Source organism: Carcharhinus amblyrhynchos, chromosome 10 (assembly GCF_965287045.1).
Source record: "Carcharhinus amblyrhynchos chromosome 10, sCarAmb.v2.hapA, whole genome shotgun sequence".
In the NCBI taxonomy this organism is placed as follows: Eukaryota; Metazoa; Chordata; class Chondrichthyes; order Carcharhiniformes; family Carcharhinidae; genus Carcharhinus; species Carcharhinus amblyrhynchos.
The window spans coordinates 76182150-76208319 of record NC_137333.1 but is presented as its reverse complement, the minus strand read 5'-3'; the positions used below and the strand labels follow the sequence as shown (position 1 = coordinate 76208319).

General features: G+C 40.3%; 1 protein-coding gene across 1 annotated transcript in view; it reads right to left on the bottom strand.

The window, feature by feature from the left end:
• pan3 (poly(A) specific ribonuclease subunit PAN3) overlaps window positions 1–26170 on the bottom strand; it is a 178657-nt gene that overhangs the window by 143513 nt on the left and 8974 nt on the right. Inside the window, exon 2 of the mRNA XM_080197405.1 lies at window positions 24268–24386. Within this exon, the coding sequence (XP_080053531.1) occupies window positions 24268–24386 (119 nt within the window). The remainder of the gene's footprint in view (window positions 1–24267; window positions 24387–26170) is intronic.

Genomic DNA, 26170 nt, shown 5'->3' with positions numbered 1-26170 from the left:
AAACAGTAGTGGTAATGTGGAGATGCCAGCATTGGACTGGGGTAAGCACAGTAAGAAGTCTCACAACACCAGGTTAAAGTCCAACAGGTTTATTTGGTAGCACAAGCTTTCAGAGTATCACTCTTTCTTCAGGTCAGTGAAGGGTTGTGTTCACAAGTAGGGCATATATAGACACAAACTCAAATTACAAGATAATGTTGGAATGCAAGTCTTAACAGGTAATCAAGTCTTAATGGTGCAGACAACGTGAGTAGAGAAAGACTTAAACACAGGTTAAAGAGATGTGTATTATCTCCAGTCAAGACAGTTAGTGAGATTTTGCAAGCCAGGCAAGTCGTGGGGATTACAGACAGTGTGACATGAACCCAAGATCCTGATTGAGGCCGTCCTCGTGTGCAGAACTTGGTTATCAATTTCTGCTCAGCGATTCTGCCGAGTAGTGGAACAGAGGAGAACAGGGTCACTGGAGAAGTACAACTCAGTGACAGAGGAGCCTGAAGAACACCAGAAAAACAAGAGAATAGCAGGACCATTGTGGAAACAGGCATCAGGGCAAGAGCAAAATACAGAAAAAGCTGGATCATGGAGGGAGCCAGGACTTGGGGCTGGGGAAGAGGAGCATTGAGAGAGTACTAGAGAACTGTGCAGGAGCACAATATGAGCAAAGCACACCAGTCACTGGCTTACTCTTGACCACTGCACAAATTCATGCCAATGTTGTCGACCTGTCAGGCCAGTCTAGCATCACAAAACCCTAAAAAGGTCTTAGCAAACCTCAGTTTGAGAACCAGTGAAATAGTTCATGTAATATCAGAATAAAGGCAGCTAGTTGAAATGCGTAGATTGAGACGGTGAACATATAATTAACTGCTAGAGTACTTGACAAGTGCGGGCAGACACTGGGAACATAATTTACCACAGAAACTGGCTTTCATCCAGTTTGCAATGAGGTATCACACGCAGTTCAATACCACAGGAAACAAGGACTCAAGCATTTACAACACATCTGGTCCATCAGGCTGGGTACATATACTATCTGGTTCCATTGTTACAACAGCCTTGCTACAGATTGTGTGGTTGTAATTATTAGTGTGAGGGTAAACCTATTCTGATCACATTTACATTTTAAAATAAACAGGGACTTCATTTCTATAAAGGCCCGAATTCCAAACATCAGAAATTTCATGGATGCAGCATAGAAATTATCCAATAGCTGTGCTTGTGGGGGTGGGGGAAAACAGGATTCCTGAAAACAATTAATTGTTTTTGAAGCTGATTTAATACAGACACAAGTTAGCATGTTTAGTAATCAAATTTGCCAACCTCTCCTAAGACACCATAGAACCAGATGACTGGAATATTCATTTTGAAGTAAAAGGAGTTGGTGAAAGTTTGAATTTCAGTCTTGATTGAGTACATACTTTCACTTGCAACTATGAAGCAAATAATTTTTGAGAACTGGCAAAAATTATGAGGTAATAATACTGGAAATATATTCCTGAATTGCACCAAAAATATAATGCTGAGAGCATAAATGACATCAATTGCCAGTTCAGTACCATACTTCACTAAATGAGGTCTGATGGCTTATAAAGCAGAAACAAAGATTTTATTTGTTTTAGGAAAGTCTAAAAATGTTGATAGAACATCAACAATGTTGTGCATCATTATTTGTACCAGATAATGATATATTTTAGTTCATCAGAGCACCTTTTTCCTCTCCAGTATTTACACAGGATAGTGAACTCTTGAGCACATGTTGAAGTTGGTGTGTAAAATGTATGTTGAAAGACTGAATGCAGTAATTTTAGTAAGGCACAATCAGAATAAATCCATCATTAAGACATGTTTTTATTTCAGTTTTCCAACATCCACAGTATTTTATGTTTATTTTAGAGAAATCTATGTCAGTGAATTTGAAGTACATGGATCACAAACTAACTGAAGATCAGAGCATTAAAGTATGGGGGTGTACTCACTGGTGAGGAAAAAAAAGTAATTCACTGACAACCAAAGGTGTTAGCTCTTATATAATTTAGGCCAAATCCAGAGGCCTTTAAAAATGGCAGGCAGTTTTTTGGCAAATCCCTTTTTTGCTGGCAGTGGAAAGGCAATGGGGTATATATTACATAAGTGGGAAATCCAGACTCAGCAGGGCCATTTATAATTTGTGCTAAGATCAAAAGGCCCTTTTCTGAATGCTCCGAGGGCTGTACAGGAGACACAAATCTTGAAACATTGATAAGGTCAGACGTGTCATGATTTGGAGTTATTTAAATCCCCAGTCTTATAAAGATGAAAAAAATGTGCAGCTATAAATCAAAGAAACAAAGCTATGCTGTTGGAGTTCATTGATTGCCAGACCTACTGGTGCATCTTCGAAAAAATTGTTGCCATATGTTTGTACTGTTTCAATAGAGTTGATTGTTGACACTTTCTAAAAGCTTTTATTACAACTGAACCCATTTAGAATGCATAGCTGAGTTTTAAAAAAGCGCTTTTCTCAGCAGGAAGGTTGCGTTCATATTTTTGACTGACAATTTCAAGAGACCACTAAAGCTTTAACTCCCTTTTTATGTGGTTAGTGAATAAAGGTTTGTTTGCTTGTGTAACAGATTGACTACTTGAGGTCATTTACAATCTTTGAACAGATTTCATGAATAAATAAGCTTTTTTTAGTATCAAATGTGTACAAATAAAAGCTCTACTAGACTGTTTGAAGTTGATTTTTTTTTCATCTCCACATGGCTTCTGAGTCCTGCCTATAGTGGATACAGAGTAAGTGGCTATATAGGGGCATGGGGTTTGAGGTGGTATTGGAAGTTATGCAGCTGAGGTAGAGCCGGAGGGTCTAACAGTTTTTAAAACAAGTGGGAGAGAGTCCCAGAAAACAGACCAGCCTTCTAACCAGCCTGCATCAGCACTTGCCCATTCACATTGCCATCTCCAATATGCTTCCAGAGTCAGCAGGATTGCTCACAAAAGCATGTGTGATAGGGTCTTTTACATCAAGGCACATCTATCAAGTCAGAAAATTTCCTCAAGGGATATCTGCTTTGATAACGAATATTCAGCCCATTAATTAAGTTCTTCTCCTCACAGGTGCAGCCTGTTGAGTATTTACAGCATTTTCTGTTTTTAATTGAAGCTTTCTAACATCCACAATATTTTGCTTTTGTATAATTCTACTTGTTAGCTTGAAACCTGGTGATCAAGTCATAGACATGAATACTGGGTCAGACTTGGCCTTCATAGATTTGATCAAAACTTCAACTTGGTTACCTTTTGTCAACTGTTAAAGTAATATTATTAATACTCTGTGTGGCACAAAGTCCTCAAAGTATGCCGTAACAGAAACTGTTCAACATATGATTTTATCTCATTTATTTTTCCCCACATCAGCATTTTTCTACTTCAAATAATTAAGGCATAGTGCCAATATCAAAAACACTGGATTCCTTGTCTCAAGAAGAATGGAGATTTTGACCTCTGAGCAGCCACCTGAACAGGCCCACCCATTGGGCCACTACAGCATTCCAAGCAAGTGAATTTCCAAAGGATTGAAATTATTTCCTTAAAAAAAAGACAAACACCAGCATGGGTCTGTAGGACCAAATGACCAATTTCAGTGCAGTCAGTCCTAAGTAATATGAAATTGCTTCATTTGTCCTTCCCAGTGACAGGTGTTGCAGAAAGGGAAATGCGATTGATGTAATCTTGCCAAGTTGCCCTGTAGTGCTCTCTGGAACAAAGGAGGTTGAACAGAACTCTATTCAAGGTGTACAAGATTTTGACATGTTTACATAAGAACCAATGGGAAGGGACTAGAGGACAAATATCTAAGTTTCGGGCAAGAGATGCAGGGGAGATGTGAGGAAAAATTATTACGCAGTGAATGGTAATGACCTGGAACCATTGCCTGTGAGGATAGTGGAAGTAGAGATGATTAATGATTTCAAAAGGAACTCAGATGAGCATTTAAAGCAGTAAGTTTGTGGAGCTATGGGAACAGAACAGGGGAATGAGACTGACAAGATTGCTCAACATAGAGCTGATGTGAACTCAATGGGCCAAACAGCCCCCTTTATATGGTAATGTCTCTATGACTCCAGACAATATTGCTATATAGTAAAACTTGATATAAATAAAATTTGAACACTGCCACTTCCTGCTATATGACGACATCATATACTTTGACGAAAGGCTGCATCATCCTTTCATCTATAAGGGAGGATATGCAGAAGGTCAGAGGACATGGAGTTGGGGGTAGGGTGTTAGCGTGGATAGAGGATTGGTTGTCAAATAGGAGGCAGAGAGTGGGGGTCAATGGGTGCTATTCGGATTGGCGGTTGGTGACTAGTGGGGTGCCCCAGGGGTCGGTGCTGGGGCCTCAGCTATTTACCATTTATATAGATGATCTGGAGGAGGGAACCGAGTGTAGGGTGTCGAAATTTGCTGATGACACCAAGATTGGGGGAAAGGCAAATTGTGCGGAGGGTGTGGAGAGTCTGCAGAAGGATCTAGATAGGCTGGGCGAATGGGCCAGGAAATGGCAAATGGAATTTAATGTTGGCAAGTGTGAGGTGGTCCACTTTGGTAGGAAGAATGGTAGGAAGGACTATTACTTACGTGGCGAAAAACTGCAGCAGGCGACGGTGCAGAGGGACCTCGGGGTCCTTGTGCATGAGTCGCAAAAACCCAGCCTGCAGGTGCAGCAGGTGGTCAGGAAGGCGAATGGGATGCTGGCCTTCATAGCGAGGGGGATTGAATATAAAAGTAGGGAGGTCTTGCTGCAGCTGTATAGGGCATTGGTGAGGCCGCAGCTGGAGTACTGTGTGCAGTTTTGGGCGCCGCACCTGCGCAAGGATATTTTGGCCTTGGAGGGAGTGCAGAGGAGGTTTACTAGGCTGATACCGGAGTTGAGGGGGTTGAGCTATGAGGAGAGGCTGAATAAACTAGGCTTGTACTCGTTAGAGTTTAGAAGAATGAGGGGAGATCTCATTGAGACGTATAAGATGATGAATGGGATGGATAGGATAGAGGTGGAAAGACTCTTCCCGCTCAAAAAGACAGTAGGACTAGGGGGCACAGCCTCAAGATAAAGGGGGGGCGGTTCAGAACGGAGTTGAGGAGGAACTTCTTCACTCAAAGGGTGGTGAATCTCTGGAATTCTCTGCCCGTTGAAGTGGTGGAGGCTGCCTCGCTAAATATTTTTAAGAAGCGGGTTGATGGGTTTTTGATAAGAGAGGGGATTAAGGGTTATGGGGAGAGGGCGGGAAAGTGGAACTGAGCCACGACAGATCAGCCATGATCTTATTGAATGGCGGGGCAGGCTCGAAGGGCCAGATGGCCTACTCCTGCTCCTATTTCTTATGTTCTTATGTTCTTATATTGGTAATGTATACGTTGAAGAATTTGCCAAAATGTATAAAGGTCTCTTTATTGTGGTGGCTAAATTTTAAGCGTTTTAATAGATTACATGTTAGTTCCTAGCTTTTCAATTAAAATGATACACAACCATAAACAATCTTGTTTAAATTCTGTGCAGACTGTTTGCACAAGAGAGTAAATATGTAAATATTTTTGACATCTAGTCATTTATTTGGCCAACAGAAACTGTAGAATGAAAAGAGAGACTCTTCCCGCTCAGAAAGGACAGTAGGACTAGGGGGCACAGCCTCAAGATAAAGGGGGGGGGGGGGCGGTTTAGAACGGAGTTGAGGAAGAATTTCTTCACTCAAAGGGTGGTGAATCTCTGGAATTCTCTGCCCGTTGAAGTGGTGGAGGCTACCTCGCTAAATATTTTTAAGAAGCGGGTTGATGGGTTTTTGATAAGAGTTAAGGGTTTATTAACCCTTAACCCTTGATTAAGGGTTATGGGGAGAGGGCAGGAATGTGGAACTGAGCCACGACAGATCAGCCATGATCTTACTGAATGGCGGGGCAGGCTCGAAGGACTAGATGGCCTACTCCTGCTCCTATTTCTTATGTTCTTATATTCATATTAAAAGGAAAAAGTCAAAATAAGTTGGTTTAACTTTACAAATTTGGAATCAAAGCATTAGTCAAATAACAAGGACCTTTACACACCTGATACTACGTAATACTGATTACATAGCAAAAGTTTGCTTTTTCCAGACAAAAGCATTATTAATAGCCCACAATAAATAGTCACAAATGGAAAGCAATGCATCCAATTCTCCAGGTGAAACATCTCTCTCACTTTCATGTGAAACATCCTGCCAGCACCACCAAAACAGTAACTCATACGGCATCTCATATGTAGATGGAACTTACTGAATGTTTCAACCAGCAGCAGGAAACATTAAGTTACCCATCAAAGCTCTAAAGAACTCTGCTTTTACCCACAGCAACAAAAAAAAGCCCCATCCAAAACCCTGAAAACATTCTCTACGACTAAAACAGCAGCAAATTTTCCTTCCTTGCCCTCTCCATCACCTTGAACAGTGTCTATTGCATTATTCCTCTCGACTGTCCAGCTCAAAAGAAAAAAAAAGTTTGCCTTTATAAAACACCTTTCATATTCTCAGGACATCAAGATGTTTTACATGCTTAATTAGATGTAAAGCACACCTTGGGATGTCTTGTTCTAATTATTGGTAGAAGCCAATTTGTGCATAGCAAGATCCCACAGCCATCAAGAAATTAATGACCAGGTAATTTGCTTTAGCAATGCTGGTTTAAATAGGAATAGTCTGGCTTGGTTCTACTATTACCTCTTCAATAATAATAATAATAATAATAATAATAATAATATCTCTACAAACAGCTTCCCTTCCCAAAATAACATGAGGGAGAGGGGTATGAACAGCTCATCTGACCCCTCAAACCTGTTCCACCATTGACTAAGATCATGGCTAATCTGATCATCTAATCCACCTTCCTGACTGTCCTTCCATAACTCTTGACTGATCAAAGATCAGTCTAAGACAGCCTTAAATGGGACCCAGCCTCCACTTGGGCAGAGAACTTTCTTCTTGTCTCTACCTTGGATAGAAAGCCCCTTATTCTGAAACTCTTCCCCTAATTCTAGATTCCACCCCCCACCAAACCCTGGAAGGAAGCATCTTCTCAGCATCTATCCTGCCAAGTTCCCTCAAAATCTTATTTGTGTTAATGACATTCTTTCATTCTTGTAACCCTCAATCAGTATAGGCTCAACCTGTTCAACAACTGCTGTATGACAATTCCTTCATTCCAAGAATCAGCCCAGTGAACCTTCCCTAAACTGCATACAATGCAAGTATATCCTTATTTTGTTAAGGAGATCAAGACTGCACAAAGTAGTCTAGGTGTGGTCTCATCAATGTCCTGTTCAGTTGTTACAATATTTCCCTACTTTTATACTCCATCCTACTTGTGCTATGATACAAATTTGTGTTACAACCAGACAGGAAGATCCCAGAATTGAACCCTGGCTCAAAAGACTGTAACTTTTACTTTTAAAACAAAAGCAAAGGAACAATCATAAGATTACTAATTAGTTTTAATGAGGTAAGTTATTAAACATGGAAAAATTTATTCTAAAACAATGCTCCTTTACTCCCCTCTTTGGCTGAGTGTATAATACTCAGGTTTTAAGATCGATAGGGATATCAAGTGTTAATGGTCTCATTAACATCCAAATTAGTGGGTGTTAATGAGACCATTAGTGCAGAATCAAAACATTGGCTCTGTTCTTCCTCCACAAATGCTGACAGACCTACTGAGATTTTACAGCACTTTGTTTTTGAAACATAGATAGGAGCAGGAGGTGGTCATTTGGCCCTTTGAGCCTGCTCTGCCATTCATTACAATCATGGCTGATCATCCAACTTAATAGCCTAATCCTGCTTTTCCCCATAATCTTTGATCCCATTTGCTCCAAGTGCTATATCCAGCCACCTCTTAAATACATTCAATGTTTTGGCATCAACAACTTCCTGTGGCAATGAATTCCACAGACTCACCACTCTTTGGGTGAAGAAATGTCTCCTCACTTCTGTCCTAAATGATCTACCCTGAATCCTCAGATGTGAACCCCACAGTTGGGAATATCCTCTCTGCATCTACCCTGACTAGTCCTCTGGGAATTTTATAAGTTTCTGAGATCCCCCCTCATTCATCTGTGGTCCAGTGAAAACAATCCTAAACTAACCTAGTCAATCTCTCCTCATACATGAATCAGTCCCACCATCCCCAGAATCAGCCTGGTAAACATTTGCCACACTCCCTCGAGAGCAAGAATATTCTTCCTCAGAAAGGAGACCAAAACCGCACACAATACTTTACGTGCAGCCTCACCAAGGCCCTATATAATTGCAACAACATATCCCTGCTCCTGTACTCAAAATGTCTCAATATGAAGGCATGTACCTTTTGCCTTCTTTACCGTCTGCTGCACCTGTATACTTGCCTTCAGTGGCTGGTGCACTAGGACACCCAGGTCCCACTGCACACTCCTCTCTCCCTATTTACAGCCATTCAGGTAATCTGCCTTCCTGTTTTTGCTTCCAAAGTGAATAACCTCACACTTATCCAAATTATACTGCATCTGCATTGATTAGCCCACTCACTCAACCTGCCCAAATCATTCTGAAGGATCTGTGCATCCTTGTCACCGTTCACCCTCCTACCCAACTTGGTATCATTTGCAAACTTTGCGATGTTACATTTTGTTCCCTCATTCAAATTATCAATATATATTGTGAATAGCTGGGGTCTCAGCACTGATCCCTGTGGCATCCCACTAGTTACTGCTTGCCAGTTTGAAAAACATCCACTAACTCCTGCTCTAATTCCTCTCCATCAACCATTTTTCTATCCATCTCAATACATTTCCCCCAATCCCAAGCATTTTAATCTTGCACAATAATCTCTTGTGCGGGATTCTGACAATGCTTTCTGAAAGTTCAAATATACCACATCGAATAGTTCCCCCTTGTTAGCTCTACAAGTTATATCTTCAAAGAGTTCCAACAGATTTGTTGAGCATGATTTTTTCCTTCATAAATCCATGCTGACTATCTGATCCTGCCACTGCTTTCTAAATGCTCTGCTATAAAGTCCTTGATAATGGATATGAGAATTTTCCCTACTACTGATGTTAAGCCTTCTGGTCTATAATTCCCTATTTTCCCTTTATCTCCCTTTTTGAATATTAGGAATGACATTCGCTGCCCTCCAATCTGCAGGAACTGTTCCAAAGTCTATAGAATCCTGGAAGATGACCACCAATGCAACCATTATTTCTAGAGTCATTTTTGTTTCAGATTCCAGTATACACAGTAATTTGCTTTTATCTTAGTATATGTGAATTTTTCCTCAGAATTACCCCCAGACAACTGTCATGGGTTTCCAAATTTTATCCCCAAAATATGCTTTAAAATCTTCTGTAAAAAAACTTTTGCTTAGTGGTTCGCATTCCAGAATCCAATCCAGATTTTACAAAGGACTCTCGATCAGAACCTTTCCTCCACTTTGAACAGTGAACCTGTTCCAGGATTTTGTACCGACCACTTTAGATTTTCATTGCCTTGACTGACTTTCACTGTTACATGAATTCTGACATCCAGCCAATACTTTCTTCCCAATTACTTTACAACTTGTTCACAGGTGTTGGTAAGACATTCCAAATTTTAGGCTTATTTTAGAAACTTTTTCCATCAATTTCACAAACCGATTCCTTCTCAGCTTTATCTGGGGTTGATGAACAGAAACCAGACCCAACTTTGCCTTCTTGCACATTACTCCATTGTACAATTTTTCTTCTAACAAAGTTAAGAGATCTGGTCTCTCCCTTGTTTCTCCTAGCAGAGTTGAGAGAGAGAGAGCTGTTCACTGCTCCATGACCTGCCTACAACTGGTGTAGAGTACCCTTCCTCATTCAGTACTTACCCGGAGCGGAGAAGCTGCGACATCTCCTCCGGAGCCTTCAACATATCATTCATAAAGATGAACATCTTGCCAAGGCCATCCCCACACCCCCACTTCTTGCCTTCAAACAACTGCACAACGTCAAACAGGCCATTGTCCACAGGAAACTACCCAGCCTTCAGGGGAACACTGACCACGACACCTCACAACCATGCCACAGCAACATCTGCAAGATGTGCTGGATCATTGACATGGATGTCATCATCTCACATGAAAACACCATCCACCAGGTACATGGTACATACCCTGCAACTCGGCCAACGTCGTCTACCTGATATGCTGCAGGAAAGGATGTCCTGAGGCACGATACACTGAGGAGACCATGCAGACGCTACGACAACAGATGAATGAACACTACTTGACAATCACCAGGCAAGACTGTTCTCTTCCTGTTGGGGAACACTTCAGCAGCACTTGGCCTCTGATCTTCAGGTACGCGTTCTCCAACGCGGCCTTCACGACACATGACAGGGCAGAGACTGATAGCCAAGTTCTGCTCAGGAGGATGGCCTCAACCGGGATCTTGGGATCATGTCACAATATCTGTAACCCCCATGACTTGCCTGGACTTGCAAAATCTCATTAACTGTCCTGTCTGGAGACAATACACATCTCTTCAACCTGTGCTTAATGCTCTCTCCACTCACATGGTCTGTGCCTTTAAGATTTGATTAGCTGTAAAGATTCACATTCCAATCAGTATTCTGTAAATTGAGTTTGTGTCTTTATATGCCCTGTTTGTGAACAGAACTCCCACTAACCCAAAGGAGCAGTGCTCCGAAAGCTAGTGGTGTTTGCTACCAAATAAACCTGTTGGACTTTAACCTGGTGTTGTGAGACTTCTTACTCTGCCTACAACTGCTACTAGTTTCCAGCTAAAACTACAGTACAAAAGAAGCTTTCTGATTTACCTTACTGGGGCTACTAGTTGCTAAGCAACTATAATTAACTTGCACATCGCAGTTCTCGAAACATAATAAAATCCCAGCTGAATTCAAACTAAACCCCACACATCCAAACATCTTTGTCCAGCATGAAATATTAAAATAAACCCACCTAAAACCAGACCTTATTTTAATGCTTACCAATACAAATATAAATCATTAAAACTACCTTTAGCTTCCCAACACTTCAATAAAGATCAACATTCTAAACATCAGTCAATTACTTGTTAACTTTTTGTAATCCATGTACTAGGGCACCCAGATCAGTCCGGATCCCTGTTTTTGAACAGTAAGACTTTGCATTTAATTCCATTTGCCAAAGTATTGCTATTTTACCAGTCTGTGTCCTCCTGAGGTCCTTTGCTATCCTCATTATTTAACTTCATTTCTGAATTTCATCATTTGAAAATTTTGAAATTATGCACTTTATTCACAAATTCAGGTCAGTAATATCAAAAAGGACAGTGGCTAAATACCAAGCCCTGGGCAACGTAACTGCATACTTCCCTTGAAAAATAACCATATCTTATTTATTACACTGTTTTCCATCTCTTGAGCAATTTCATATGAACACTCCCACTGCTTCTTCAATCCATTAGGAAGCCATGAAGATAATGTCATTTCTTTTCACAATGTTCAATTTGTTCCACCACTTCTTAACTTAATTGTTTGATGGACATAAAATCAATCAGATAAAATTGTCAAAGCTAACTTTAATATCCTTTATATGCAAAGCTTCAAAAAGATACTTAATCATTAGCTCAAGCAATGTTGCTTGATCAAGTATTATACTGGGCATAACCAGTAATGTCCCCTGCTTCTAAGTTCCCAGCATCCAACAAGGCAAAAAGTATAAGGCCTGTGACCTCATTACAAATTGTTTGCTGCACAAAATGATGTTACCTTACTAAGAGGGAAAAAACCTAAACTGAGAAATGCTTAATTTGAATGGGCAACTGCACTCAAGGACAAAGCAACAGTGTTCTACTTTATTGTAAACAAAATAATCCTGATCAATATACAATCCTGTTGTTTAAGATTTGAACATAAATCAAATGAGCAAAGTGTAGAATATTGATACCAGAATCGACAAAACATTTGCAACGAAAATTGTTTCTTCATACTTCTTTAAATTCCCACTCTAAGCCATTTTATTCTTCCTATATCATCAAATCAGGTGTGGGAGTCACATCTGGCTAGCTCTGGTCTTTCCTGTGCATAGGGGCATTGGTCATGACTGGGAAATGTGGTTTGAAGCCTGCTTGGCCTGTTAACTACAGTGTGTTTGGCCAGGCAGAAAAAACTATAGAATTATTCAAAACGAATAAAAATATAATAGGATGTTTCACAATATTTGAATTTAGCTACCGGTGGCCCTCAAATTAATTCATGATCCATGTGATGTACAGAGGACTGGAACACACACCTCAGCATACATCAACTCCACCCATCAAATCAACCTAATGGCCAATCAGAAAAGTGCAGACAGACGAAACCTACATCATTATTATAAAATCTTACGTACGTGCTTTAAGAATTAAAAGTTGAAGGTATTAATTATCCAAGTTCACATCAGTATTAAGTTTTTTGGCTCAAGTACCTTCAGATCAACTTTCCATGTATGTAATTGAATATTAGCTATTCTGGGATGCAAGCTGCCTAGGTGAAAAATTGTGACTCCCAAATAAGGGACTGAATACCTATGCGCTTTTTTTAATCCTTTAAAAAGATGAGCACATTTCATTGAACCATCAAATAATCCAGAAATTCAATAAAATCAGAACACACCCATTGTACATTTTAATAGCTCCACCTTATCCAATTAAAGCATCCTGGTAAGATACATTAATATTCAGCATTCTTGGCATGATGCCAAATGTTGTGAATAAAGGAACTTTGCCTAAACCTATCTATCTTACAGTTGTACACCTGTCACACTCAATGCCAATGTCCTATAATAAGCAAAAGGAGAACAGAAAATTCAACAAGGATCAGTATGACACAACATCAGGAGATTCTTACACAAAATATCTCTTGCTGGGATACCTTCTGACTAAGTTTCAAAGCATGGTAACAGAGTAAATTAGATATGTGGTGGTATGCCTTTCCAGAAAATATGGGATTGTGAGACAATTTACACTATACACTTTTTTCCATATTCAGTACGGACCTACTGCAAAGTAATGAGTCAGATATAGGAAGGTTAAATGAAGAATAAAATACCACTTACTGAAACAATGTGATGTATTTCTAACAGTGCCAGCTTATCCAGGATTATGGACTTGCTTTGTGATATAGAGTTATGCCCATCAGGAACGCAAGCATAATGGTCTGAGATCACTATCGTCAACCAGTGGATTTTTGCCATCCCGAATGAAATGCATAAGATCCCAGCAAACAAAAAACAAAACCGAATTTAGCCCACTGCATAACCCGCTTTCAACGAGTGTCCTAACACAGCAATGGAACAGGCTAAAAACTTCAATAATCACTAGCAATATTGTTGCAAAGTTTGATGGCTATAAAAATCGAAACTAAGGTTCACTGGGTTAAGTCATCTCAAAGACACTTCTAAGCCCACAAAATACAATAATCAGGATAAGCAAAACAACCAATCTGTAGAACGCTGAAATAATAACAACTCATGCCATCAGGTTGAATGCTTTTGAAAAAAAAAGTACTTTTTTATGCAAAAACAAAGATTAGTGTGCCAATTGCATAATATATAACATAAGTGGATCCCTTTGAAGCAAAAGTAAACATGGGTTCCTTAGAGACTTAGACAACTAAAATTGAAGCAGCAGAGACATCTGTGTTTGTCTTCACAATAGGAAAAAAAACAAGAATCATACAACAGTGAGAAACTTCAAATATTTACTACTAACAAAATGTACTGGAGAAATTAATTAGGCTAAAACCTAGTGGGTGCCACCTAAGGGTTCTAAAAGAGGTAGCTATAGGGATAAGGGATGTATTAGTAATGACCTTCTAAAATTCCTTAGATACTGGGGCACGGTCCTAATGAATTGGAAGGTAGAAAACAACACCGATATTTAAGAAAGGAGGGAGAAAGAAACCACAGACCACTTAACCAGGCATTCATTCAGGCCAATGCTGGAATCCATTCTCAAAGAATCTGCACCAGGATACTTAGATAATGATAATTTGATTTATATTGGAGCCGCGAATCATTTATAATCTTTAATAACTTATATTTAAAGGCCGGGAATAAAGTATAATAATTTTCTGACAATTCAAAGCAAGGTGGACACAAGGAGTCTGCAAAGGGTCAAGTGAATGGGCAAGAAGGTGGCAGATGGATTATGATGTGAGGAAATGTGAAATTATTCACTTTGCTCCGCCATTCAACACCATCATGGCTGATTTGGGGCTTCAACTCAATTTTCCTGCCCACTTCTCATATTCCTTAATTTCTTAAGACACCAAAGATCTGACTATCGCTGCTTTAAATGTATTCAATGATGGAGTATTCACAATCTTCTAGGGTAGAGAACGTCAACCTTTTTGAGTAGAGAAATTTCTCCTCATTTCAGTCTTAAATAATCAGTCCTTTATCTTCAGACTGTGTACTTGTTTCAAATTCCCTGACCAAAGGAAACAATCTCTCAGTATCTATCCTGACAAGCATCTTCAGAATTTTATAGGTTTCAATTAGAAAAATGAGAGATGTTCTCAACTCCAGAGAATACAAGTCCAATTTACTCAGCCTCTCATCATTGGAAACTCTTGCATCCCAGGGACCTTCACTGTATTGCCTCCAATGCAACTGTATCTTTTCCTAAATGTGACAAAACTGCACATGTTTCTCCAGATACAGTCTCACAAAAATCTTGCATAACGGCAAGACTTTTGATTTGATTTATTATTGTCGCATGTATTAACAGTGAGAAGTATTGCAAAACATACTGTTCAGAGGTAAGGAAAATGAGAGAGTGCAGAATATAATATTAGTCATAGCCAGGGTGTACAGAGAGATCAACTTAATGCAAGATAAGTCCATTCAAATGTCTGACAGAAGCAGGGAAGACTTCTTTATTCTTGTATTCCAATCCCCTTGCGATAAAAGCTAACATGCCATTTGTCTTCCTGACTTTCTGCATTATTTGTATAAGCACACCCAAGTCTCTTCGAATGAGAACATTTCTCACCTTTCCCGTCTCTCACAAGTTTCTTACCTTTTAAAAAGTATTCTGCTTTTTTCTTATGACCAATGTGAATAACTTCACATTATATTCTATCTTCCAGCCTACTCATTTAATCTGCAAACATATCTTTGCAGCCAGCCTATCTGTCCTCTTCACAGCTTACCTTTCCGCCTCGTTTGGTATCATCAGCAAACTTAGATACGTTACTCTCTGTCTTTTCATCCTAGTCATTAATATAAATACTAAATAGCTGAACATCCCAGTACGGATCCTTGCAGCACTCCCCTATTCACTACCGTCAACCTGAAAGGGTCATTCTGCCCTCTGTTTTCTACCCATTAACTAATCTTCTATCCACACCAACAGCACAGTGGTTAGCACTGCCGTCTCACAGCACCAGAGACCTGGGTTCAATTCCCAGGTCACCGTCTGTGCAGAGTCTGCATGGGTTTCCTCAGAGTGCTCCGGTTTTCTCCCAGTCTGAAAAGGCATGCTGGTTAGGTGCACTGGCCATGCTAAATTCTCCAGTGTACCCGAACAGGTGCCAGAATGTGGCAACTGGGGTATTTTCCATAACTTCATTGCAGTGTTAATATTAACCTACTTGTGACACTAATAAATAAACTTAAGAACCTCATGAACCTTTGTTTTGCTTATTAACCTTTTATATGACACCTTATTGAAAGCTTTCAGCACCCCAGAAAACAGTTTTTCCTGATTTAAAAGTAACCTTTTCAACATTGCTATCAAGAAACTTGGACACCCTTGTACATGAAACAACATTAACGAAGGGCAACAAGGAATTAGGAAGGCAAATGCCATGGTAGTGTTAACTGCAAGAAATATGGACTAGAAGAGTATACTGAGCATGACTTGTCTCAACTGAACAGGGCCACACCTGGAATACTGTGCATAATGTTGGTGTTGATGCACAAGAATATAGTCACCTTTGAGGATGTGCAACAAAGGCTCATTAGATTGATTCCTGAGAAGAGAGGGTTGGCCTCATGAAGAAAGATTGAGTTGAGGGGTGATTGCATTTAAACATACAAGTTCATGAGAATGCATGCCAGGGCTTATGGAGATGCCTTTTCCCATTACACGACAATCTTGAACTAGGGGACATGGTACCAGGATAAGGCACCAGTCATTTCAGCCTGATGAGGAGAACATCTTCACTCAGGGTTGAGTGTCCAGTTACTGCATACCTTCAAGGTGACAGATTCTTGAAATGTCAGGGTACCAAGAGATATGGAGATGGGGTGAGAAAGTGGAGTTAAGGTCAAAGATCACACATAACCTTACTGAACAACAAAGTCAGCTCAACAAGGTGTGAGCACATGTATGTTTCTCAAATACCAGGACAGATACCAGTATGGGGCTTGGTAACAATGGTAGTACATATCCTGGTAGCACAATAGAGTTTTTTTATGTTTAATGTTTGTTTATTATTGTCACAAGTAGGCTTACATTAACACTGCAATGAAGTTACTGTGAAAATCCCTCAGTCGCTGCACTTCGACACCTGTTCAGGTGCACGGAGGGAGAATTTAGCATGGCCAATGCACCTAACTGGCATTTCTTTTGAACTGTGAGAGGAAACCAGAGTACCTGGAGAAACCCACACAGACACAGGAAGAATGTGCAGACTCCACACAGAGTGACCAAGCCAAGAATCAAACCTGGGTCCCTGGTGCTGTAGGACAGCAGTGCTAACTTGCTGCCTTACCCATTTGGGTTGCTCATTTTCACATTACATGTGATTTATATATCTTCTAATAAATGTACGTGGGATTTTGTTTTTAAAACAATCCCATCGGGTTTCTCAGAAACTTTTAATCCACATTGCTGATTAATCTTCATTTGACTCATTTCTCCAAATGTTGACTATCTGGTGATAACCATGAATATCTGCTCCATTAATTCCTATTATTTTGTACAATTTTTATTATCTCTTGCTCATAAGGTTCCTTTATTTCAGAGATTCATAAATTTCTCCTTTCTAATATTAACTATACTTCTAAAGTACTTTGTAAGCTTTAAAGTGGGTTGTGTGGGATTCTGTTAACATTACCTTTCTTTGTAAAGATTGGAAGTACATGCTTTTGCAACTGAGCTTTGATATACTAGCGTCTTTGCTACTTCCTCCCCAGTTTTTTTTGGGTCTCAGTTGTGCAATCCATTTCAACCTTTGACCAATATCTTTCTATTTTAACTTCTGCAATATCCTACTTCCTTCCATCTTCTTTGATAGCCTCTTCAATGAAAACCAAGGCGAAATATCTCATCACCATCCCTGTCATTTCAGTACTATCTTAATTCTACTTTTGTTACTCAAGTATCGATTAAATAATTGTCGTTTTGAATTTTTTATACTCTTGATAATTCCATTTTATATTTCACTTTCCAATCTTCACCCCCAATTTTTTAAAATCTATTTCCTAGGTTAATACTCTTTATTAGCATATACAAACAACATAATTAATAAAGGAGTGGATATGTTTTTCTTCAGATTCAGCCTTATCCTCACATCCATTTATCCATATTTATTAATGATCTGGATGAGGGTATAGTTGGGTGGATTAGTAAGTTTGCTGATGACACCAAAGTCGGAGGTGTGGTAGATAGTGATGAAGGGTGTCATAGTTTGCAGGAAGACTTAGACAGGTTGCAGAGCTGGGCCGAGAGGTGGCGGATGGAGTTTAATGCGGAGAAGTGTGAGGTAATTCACTTTGGTAGGAATAACAGATTTGTCGAGTATAGGGCTAACGGGAGGACTTTGAATAGTGTGGATGAGCAGAGGGATCTACGTGTATGTGTACATAGATCCCTGAAAGTTGGGAGTCAAGTAGATAAGGTTGTTAAGAAGGCATACGGTGTCTTGGCGTTTATTGGTAGGGGGATTGAATTTAGGAGTTGCAGCGTCATGTTGCAACTGTACACAACTCTGGTGCGGCCGCACTTGGAGTACTGTGTGCAGTTCTGGTCCCCACATTATAGGAAGGATGTGGAGGCTTTGAAGAGGGTGCAGAGGAGGTTTACCAGGATGTTGCCTGGTATGGAGGGGAGGTCCTATGAGGAGAGGCTGAGGGATTTGGGGTTGTTTTCGCTGGAAAGGCGGCGGCTAAGAGGGGATCTTATTGAAACATATAAGATGATTAGAGGTATAGATAGGGTGGATAGTGATAGCCTTTTTCCTGATGGAGAAATCTAGCACGAGGGGGCATGGCTTTAAATTAAGGGGTGGTAGTTATAGGACGGATGTCAGGGGTAGGTTCTTTACCCAGAGGGTGGTGAGGGATTGGAATGCCCTGCCTGCTGCAGTTGTAAATGCGCCTAGTTTGGGGGCGTTTAAGAGATCCGTGGATAGGTTTATGGACGAGAAGGGATTGGTTTAGGTTAGTGGGTCATTGTTTTGTAACTGGTCGGCGCAACATCGTGGGCCGAAGGGCCTGTTCTGCGCTGTAATGTTCTATGTTCTATGTCATTCCATTCACTTCATAAAAATCACTACTTCTACCTCAAACATGGTCTGCCACCAACCTTTCTTCAGTCCATCTGCTGCCCAAATCATTATCCCCACTTTCATCACTTCCAGATACAACAATTCCAAAACTCTGCCTGCTAGCCTTCCACACCACACTTGAACTCATCCATAAATCTGCCACACATTTCCTATCCCACATTAAGTCCTGCGTCAATCATGATGCCATCCTAAACTAAAACCATATGCACTTAGAATCCCTATCCTTCCATTCCCATCCTATTCATGTATTCATCTAATTGCCCCTTAAATAACACTATTGTACCTGCTTCCATCACCTCCCAAAGCAGCACATTCCAGACATTCACTACCCTCTGTGTAAAAAAACTTGCCTCACACATCTCCTCTAAACTTTTCCTCATGCACCTTAAACCTATGTTTCCAAGTACTTAACTTTTCTATCCTAGGAAAGAGCATCTCACTATCCACTCTGTCCATGCCACTCAATCTTGTAAACCCGTATCAGGTAACCCCTCAATCACCATTGTTCCAGTGAGAACAAACCGAATTTATCCAACCTCTCCTTGTAGCCAATACCTTCCAGACCAGGCAACATCTGATAAACCTCTTCTGTACCCCCTCCAAAGCATCCACATAGTGTGGCAACCAGAATTGTACACAATATTCTAAATGAGGCCTAACTAAGGTTCTGTACAGCTGCAGTATGACCTGCCAATTTTTATACTTAATGCCTCGAATGATGGAGGCAAGCATGCCGTATGACTACCTTCTCCACCTGCGTTGCCACTTTCAGCGATGAGTGGACATGCACGCTCAGATCTGTCAATACTCCAAAGGGTTCTGCTATTTACTGCATAATTCCTGCACACATTGGAGCTTCCAAAATGCACTCTCACATTTGTCTGGATTAAACCCCATCTGCCAATTCTCCGCCCAATTCTCCATCCGATCTGGGTCTTGCTGTATCCACTGACAATCCTCTTCATTACCCACAACTCCACCAATCTTTGTGTCACCTGCGAACTTACTAATCAGACCAGCTACATTTTCCTCTAAATCATCTACATATACTACGAACAACAAAGGTCCTAGAACTGATCCCTGTGGAACACCGCTATATTCAGAAAAGCACTCCTCTACTGCTACCCTCTGAGTTCCATGGCCAAGATGTGGATATGCCAGCGTTGGACTGGGGTAAACACAGTAAAAAGTCTGACAACACCAGGTTTAAGTCCAACCGATTTATTTGACAGTAAACTCAAGCTTTCGGGGTTTGTCCCTTCATCAGGTGAACGGAGAGTTCTGGCCTCAGACAGAGCATATAAAGCACAGACAGTTTACAGATTACTGATTAGAATGCAAATCTTTACACCTAACCTGCTGTTCAAGTCCTAAAGTGGCCGACAATGAGAGTGGAAGGAGCACTGATCACAGATTAAAGAGATATGTATTGTCTCCAAACAGTACAGTAAGTGAGGTTTTGCAAACCCAGGCAAGTCCCAGGGGTTACAGATAGTGCGACATGAACCCAAGATCCCTGTTGAGACCGTCCTCATGTGTGCGGAACTTGGCTATCAGTCTCTGCTCAGCGACTCTGCACTGTCGTGTGTCATGAAGGCCGCCTTGGAGAATGCTTACCCGAAGATCAGAGGCTGAATGCCCGTGACTGCTGAAGTGTTCGCCAACCGGAAGGGAACAGTCTTGCCTGGTGATTGTCGAGCGATGTTCATTCATCCGTTGTCGTAGCGTCTGCATGGTCTCCCAAATGTACCATGCTTTGGGACATCCTTTCTTGCAACATATCAGGTGGACAATGTTGGCCAAGTAAGCATTCTCCAAGGCGGCCTTCACGACACACGACAGCGCAGAGTCGCTGAGCAGAGACTGATAGCCAAGTTCCGCACATGAGGGCGGTCTCAACAGGGATCTTGGGTTCATGTCACACTATCTGTAAGCCCCAGGACTTGCCTGGGTTTGCAAAACCTCACTTACTGTACTGTCTGGAGACAATACACATCTCTTTAACCTGTGATCAGTGCTCCTTCCACTCACATTGTCGGCCACTTTAGGACTTGAACAGCAGGTTAGGTGTAAAGATTTGCATTCTAATCAGTAATCTGTAAACTGTCTATGCTTTATATGCTCTGTCTGAGGCCAGAACTCTCCATTCACCTGACGAAGGGACAAACCCCAAAAGCTTGTGAGTTTACTATCAAATAAATCGGTTGGACTTAAACCTGGTGTTGTCAGACTTTTTCCATGGCCAAGCCAATTCTGTATCCATCTTGCCAGCTCTCCTCTGATCCCATGTGACTTCACCTTTTGTACCTGTCCACCATGAGGTACCTTGTCAAAGGTTTTACTCAAGTCCAAGGGTTATGGGGAGAGGGCGGGAAAGTGGAACTGAGCCACGACAGATCAGCCATGATCTTATTGAATGGCGGGGCAGGCTCGAAGGGCTAGATGGCCTACTCCTGCTCCTATTTCTTATGTTATGTTCTTATAACATCCACTGCCTTTCCCTCATTTATCATCTTCGTCTCTTCCTCGAAAAATTTGATCAAGTTAGTGCAGCACGACCTCCCCTTCACAAAACCATGCTATCACTGTTAAGTCCAGTTATTTCCAAATGTGAGTAAATCCTGTCCCAAAGAATCTTTTCCAATAATTTCCCTACCACTGACACAAGGCTCACCAGCCTATAATTTCCTGGATTATCCCTGCTGCCCTTCTTAAAACAATGGAACAACATTAGTTATCCTCCAGTCCTCTGGAACTTCACCTGCAGCCAATGAGGATACAAAGATTTTGGTCAAAGCCCAGCAATTTCCACCCTTGCCTCCCATCAGGCCCTGGGGACTTATCTACTTTAATGCTTTTTAAGATGCCCAATACCACCACCTTTTTGATAATCAACATGACCAAGAATACCCACACACTCTACCATAGGCTCCTCATTCATCAAATCCGCCTCTTTGGTGAATACTGAGGCAAAGCATTCATTTAGCATCTCACCCATTTCCTCTGGTTCTATGCACAGATTCCTCCACTATCCTTGAGTAGACCAACCCCTTCCCTGGCTACCCTCTTGCTCTTTACATACACATAAAATGCTTAGGATTTTCCTTAACCCTGTTTGCCAAGGGCTTTTCATGACCCCTTTTAGCCCTCCTAACTCCTTCCTTAAGGTCCTTCCTACATTCTTTATATTCTTCAAGGCCTTCAACTGTCTTAAGCCTTTTAAACCTTACAAATGCTTCCTTTTTTTTAAACAAGGTTCATAATATCCCTTATTATCCAGCGTTCCCAATACTTTATCCTTCATCCTCACAGATACATGCTGGTCCTGAATTCCAATCAGCTGACATTTGAAAGACTCCCACATGTCAGATATTGATTTACCCTCAGTCTCTCCCAATCTACACTCTCCAGATCCTGCCTAATGTTATTGTAGTTAGTCTTCCCCAATTTAATATCTTGCCCGAGGACCATTCTTATCCGTATCCACAAGCATCTTAAAACTTATGCAATTATGATCACTGTTTCCAAAATGCTCTCCTACTGAAACTTCAATCACCTGGCCAGTACAATGTTTCAATTTTTACATTGACTTCCCCAGGCAAAAACTGTCCTCAGGGACCTTCCTTCAGCTTTAACATTGACTCCAAGGGGTAACTATGCTTCACTTAAAGGGGTTTCACTTAATGCTATTTTCAGGAACATAACCACACTGTATAGCCAAGAAATATTTACATGCATGCTGGTCAGGTATTGGATAAGCTGTTGAGCTCCAAACTCTGATAACATGTTAATTTCTGGACTGGTACCAGACAAGCCTTAGACTATTGTAAAAACCCAACAGAGGAAACAATGTTATTGGGTGAAAAAAACCTGCCACTGTTTATCTGACCTTGGCTACATGTAACTCCACTCTCAAACTATCACAGTGCCCAAGGAGCAACTCTCAGAAAAAAATAATAGCTACTGTGTCAACCACATTGCAAGAGCAAACAAAATCAAAATCAACCATAGTTTGGAGGAAGATAAATGATACCGTTTGTGCTGTTCTGGAGGAGAGTTTGTATTTGTTTATGGCTCCATGAGCAATGAGTGAATGTTGGAACGCATCATCCATCTGTCAGCCTGTGAATGTGAAGAAGCAGGTTACTGTTCCCGGCGGACCCCCTTACACCAGTTCCTTGAGTCACTGTGATTCTTCAGCATTTGCTGCAGATTTGGAACTAGGATTGGAAACTTGTTCTGGACAAAATGAGATGAGGCAGCCCTAATGGTCTGCAGCCTAAGACTGGCAGCTTGTTCGTACCTGCAACATTCCCATTCTGCACAGAGAATTACTGAACAGAAGCAGCCAATTCACAAAGACTGATTTCAAAGGAATCAGAGGGTTTGTCACATCCGCCCTATCACAATCAACGGTTTCTATCTCTAAGTGATTGCACTATTTAGTCATCCATGATAAGTGTTGACAGTTTACAGGCAGGACCCACCAAATGAAAAAACATCCACGTCCTGGGGTGGAGAAGGGGAAACAGGAGATTTGAGATTGTGACCAATGCCTCAAACCATCTTCTGCAGATTACCTTGAAATGGATTTCTTTTCTAAACAACACTTACAACACCAAATGAGGGCATTAAGTCCGTGATGTCTGTGCCGCTTCTTTGATAGAACTGTCCAATCCTACATCTCAGCACCACTGCTTGCTTTATCATCTTCAAGATGATGTTCAAAATTCCAATGAAATCTGTTCCAATACCCTTTCAGGAAATGTAACCCAAATCTTTCTAATACTCTGAAAAGATTACCATTTTAAGACCTCTAGTTATCAGTTTCTTCCTACTTCGTCTATCAAAGGACCTCAATTTTAAATTTCCTCTTAGAATCATAGCATAGTACAGCAGAGAACAATCCATTGAATCTACACAGGCTCTTTAAAAGAACAATCTAATTCGTCTCACCTCCTAAGCTCTTTCCCCATGTCCCTGCATTTTTTCTCCAAGTATTTACCCAATTGTCTTTTGAAAGCTGGCTGAGGAATCTAGAAGAGGGACAATGTCTCAGGTTAAAGGACCGATCATTTAGTTCTGAAACAAGGAGAAATTTCTTCACCAATGGATTGGGAATGTTAAGAATCTTCTACCTCAGGGGGTTTTGTTGATGCTCCATCTTTGAACATGTTTAAGACAGAGACAGACAGATTTTTGGAATCAAGGGATATTGGGAGCAGGCAAAAAAGTGAGCTTTTAATTCACAAACCATCTAAACTTAAAAATATATTGCCTTTCCTTCATTGTTGCTGGGTCAAAATCCTGGAGCCCCACTCCTCCAATCCAAAGAATTCTTAATAAAAAATTATATTCCATTATAGTGCCAGATTACGCTGGATCATGGAAGATTGTGATTTCGCAAATTAATTTTAGTAGAAACTTGAAGCATAATCTAATCCATGCAATTTCAAAATTATTTTGCATCTAAAATGAAATTTCTATCCAGATATCACACTGAAGTGTATTGCTTCTTTAAATAAACTTCAGCATTGCCCTTTCCACCACATGTAAACTATATTATATTCAAATGTGAAAAAACAGCTGTCAGCCTCTATGCCTAATGTAATATTTAGGTTAGTTATTTTCATACTGTAAAGTCATTTTCAGACTTCATTACATGTAAAGTTTAGAGGCAATTAATTTCAAATACCTGAATCAAAGGGTACTTTGGCTCAGCTGGCCCTCCTCCAAAGCCATTTACTCCAATAAAGCTGCTGCTGAAGTATGAATTGGTGAGGTTGTCTGGTAACGCTGCATCCATTCCTGGAACTGAAAAATAAAGAAGCTTAAAGATTTCTGAATTATTTTTAGCTACATGATCAAATCAGTAGTAAATAAGCAAACAGGTACAATTAATATTAAAAAATAGTTGTACTAGGTATTGGGACCACATTGGCTACATTGCCCTTCCTTAAGCATAGGCCTGCTTTATTGTATGTCTTTTTACACAGCTACCTTGATGAGCCAATTCAGAGTGCATTAAAAGTCAATTATGTGATATGGGATTGTAAATCAGACCAGATAGGAAGTAACGCTTCCTTACAATAAAGATCATAAGTAAATTACTTCAGTTTTTCACAAATCTAGTGCCAGCCACAAGTAACCAAATTTAATGAATTTAAAATCACAAAAAAATCAATTCCATTACTATTGCTACCACACTATTGGGTCTGCCAGACATGATAACATTTTCTCAGCATACGTCTTATGTTGAAATGCAGTGCTGTTGGAATACATTGTCATAATTTACTCCAGGCTATTCTGCTAATACCACAATCTTTTTCTCAAGCTATTCCCTATACTTTCTCAAAAGAGATTTTCAAGATAGATAAATCACAAAAATGAGCATACAGGTACAAAAGGTAAGCAAAAGGCTAATGGAATTACCTAATATTACATAGTATTTACAATGCATAAATAAGCCATTTGCTTCAACAGGTCAATAATCGTGATAATGCTCTATATTAGCCTCCTCCTACCTATTTCATCTCACCTTTTCAACATATCCTTCCAGTCCTTTCTCTCTCATTTTAGTATATAATTTCTCCTTAGTTCATGAAGTTTTTCACCTCAACCACCCAGTACTCCCTCTTGTAGAGTTCCATATCCTAATCACATCTGAGTAAAGAAATTTCTCCCGAATTCACTTATTTGTAACTATCTTATATTTATGGCCCCAAGTTCTGGTCTCACCCATAACTAGCAACATTTTCTGTATATTTATCACATCAAAACCCTTTATAACCTTGAATGTCTCTATCAGGTGGTCCCTTGTTTTTATTTTTCTAGTAGAATGAACACAGTCTGTCAAATCTTTCCCGAGAATATAACCTTTCAGTTCTGCCTTTTTTAAAATCCAATTTGTCTCCAGCGTCTCCATAATGCTTTTATAATAAGAACAGAAATAATCACACTACATCTCTTGTGGTGCAACCAACATTCTACATAAATTTAATGTAAATTCTTTGCCCGTAATTACCCCAAGGTTAGCCTAGATTGCCCACTTCAAATACAGTAATGAGTATTGGTTGATGCCCTGTGTTTACACAGTGCAGCACACAATTAGGAAAGCAAATTGTATGTTGGCCTATATTGCAAGAGGAGAACCTTATTAAACCAAGCCTTGGAGGATTACGTACTGTTTTGGTCCCCTTACCCAAGGAAGGATATATTTTGCTGGAGAGGGAGTATAGCAAAGTTTCACCAGGCTCATTCCTGGAAGGCAGGACAGTCCTATGGGAGAGACTGAGGAAACTAGGCCTGTATTATCTAAAATAAAGTACTTATGGGATTTTCACAGTAACCTCATTGCAGTGTTAAAGTAAGCCTACTTGTGACACTAGTAAATAAACAAACTCTAAGTTCGGAAGAGTGAGAAGTGACCAACAACCAACCCTGCTCACCCCACACCAACACTATTATTAAGAAAGACCAACGTCTTCAGGAATCAAGGAAATTTGTCATGTCAGTTACAATTCTCACCAACCTTTACAGATGCACTATAGAAAACATCCTTTCTAATTGTATCACAGCTTGGTATGACTCCTGCTCTA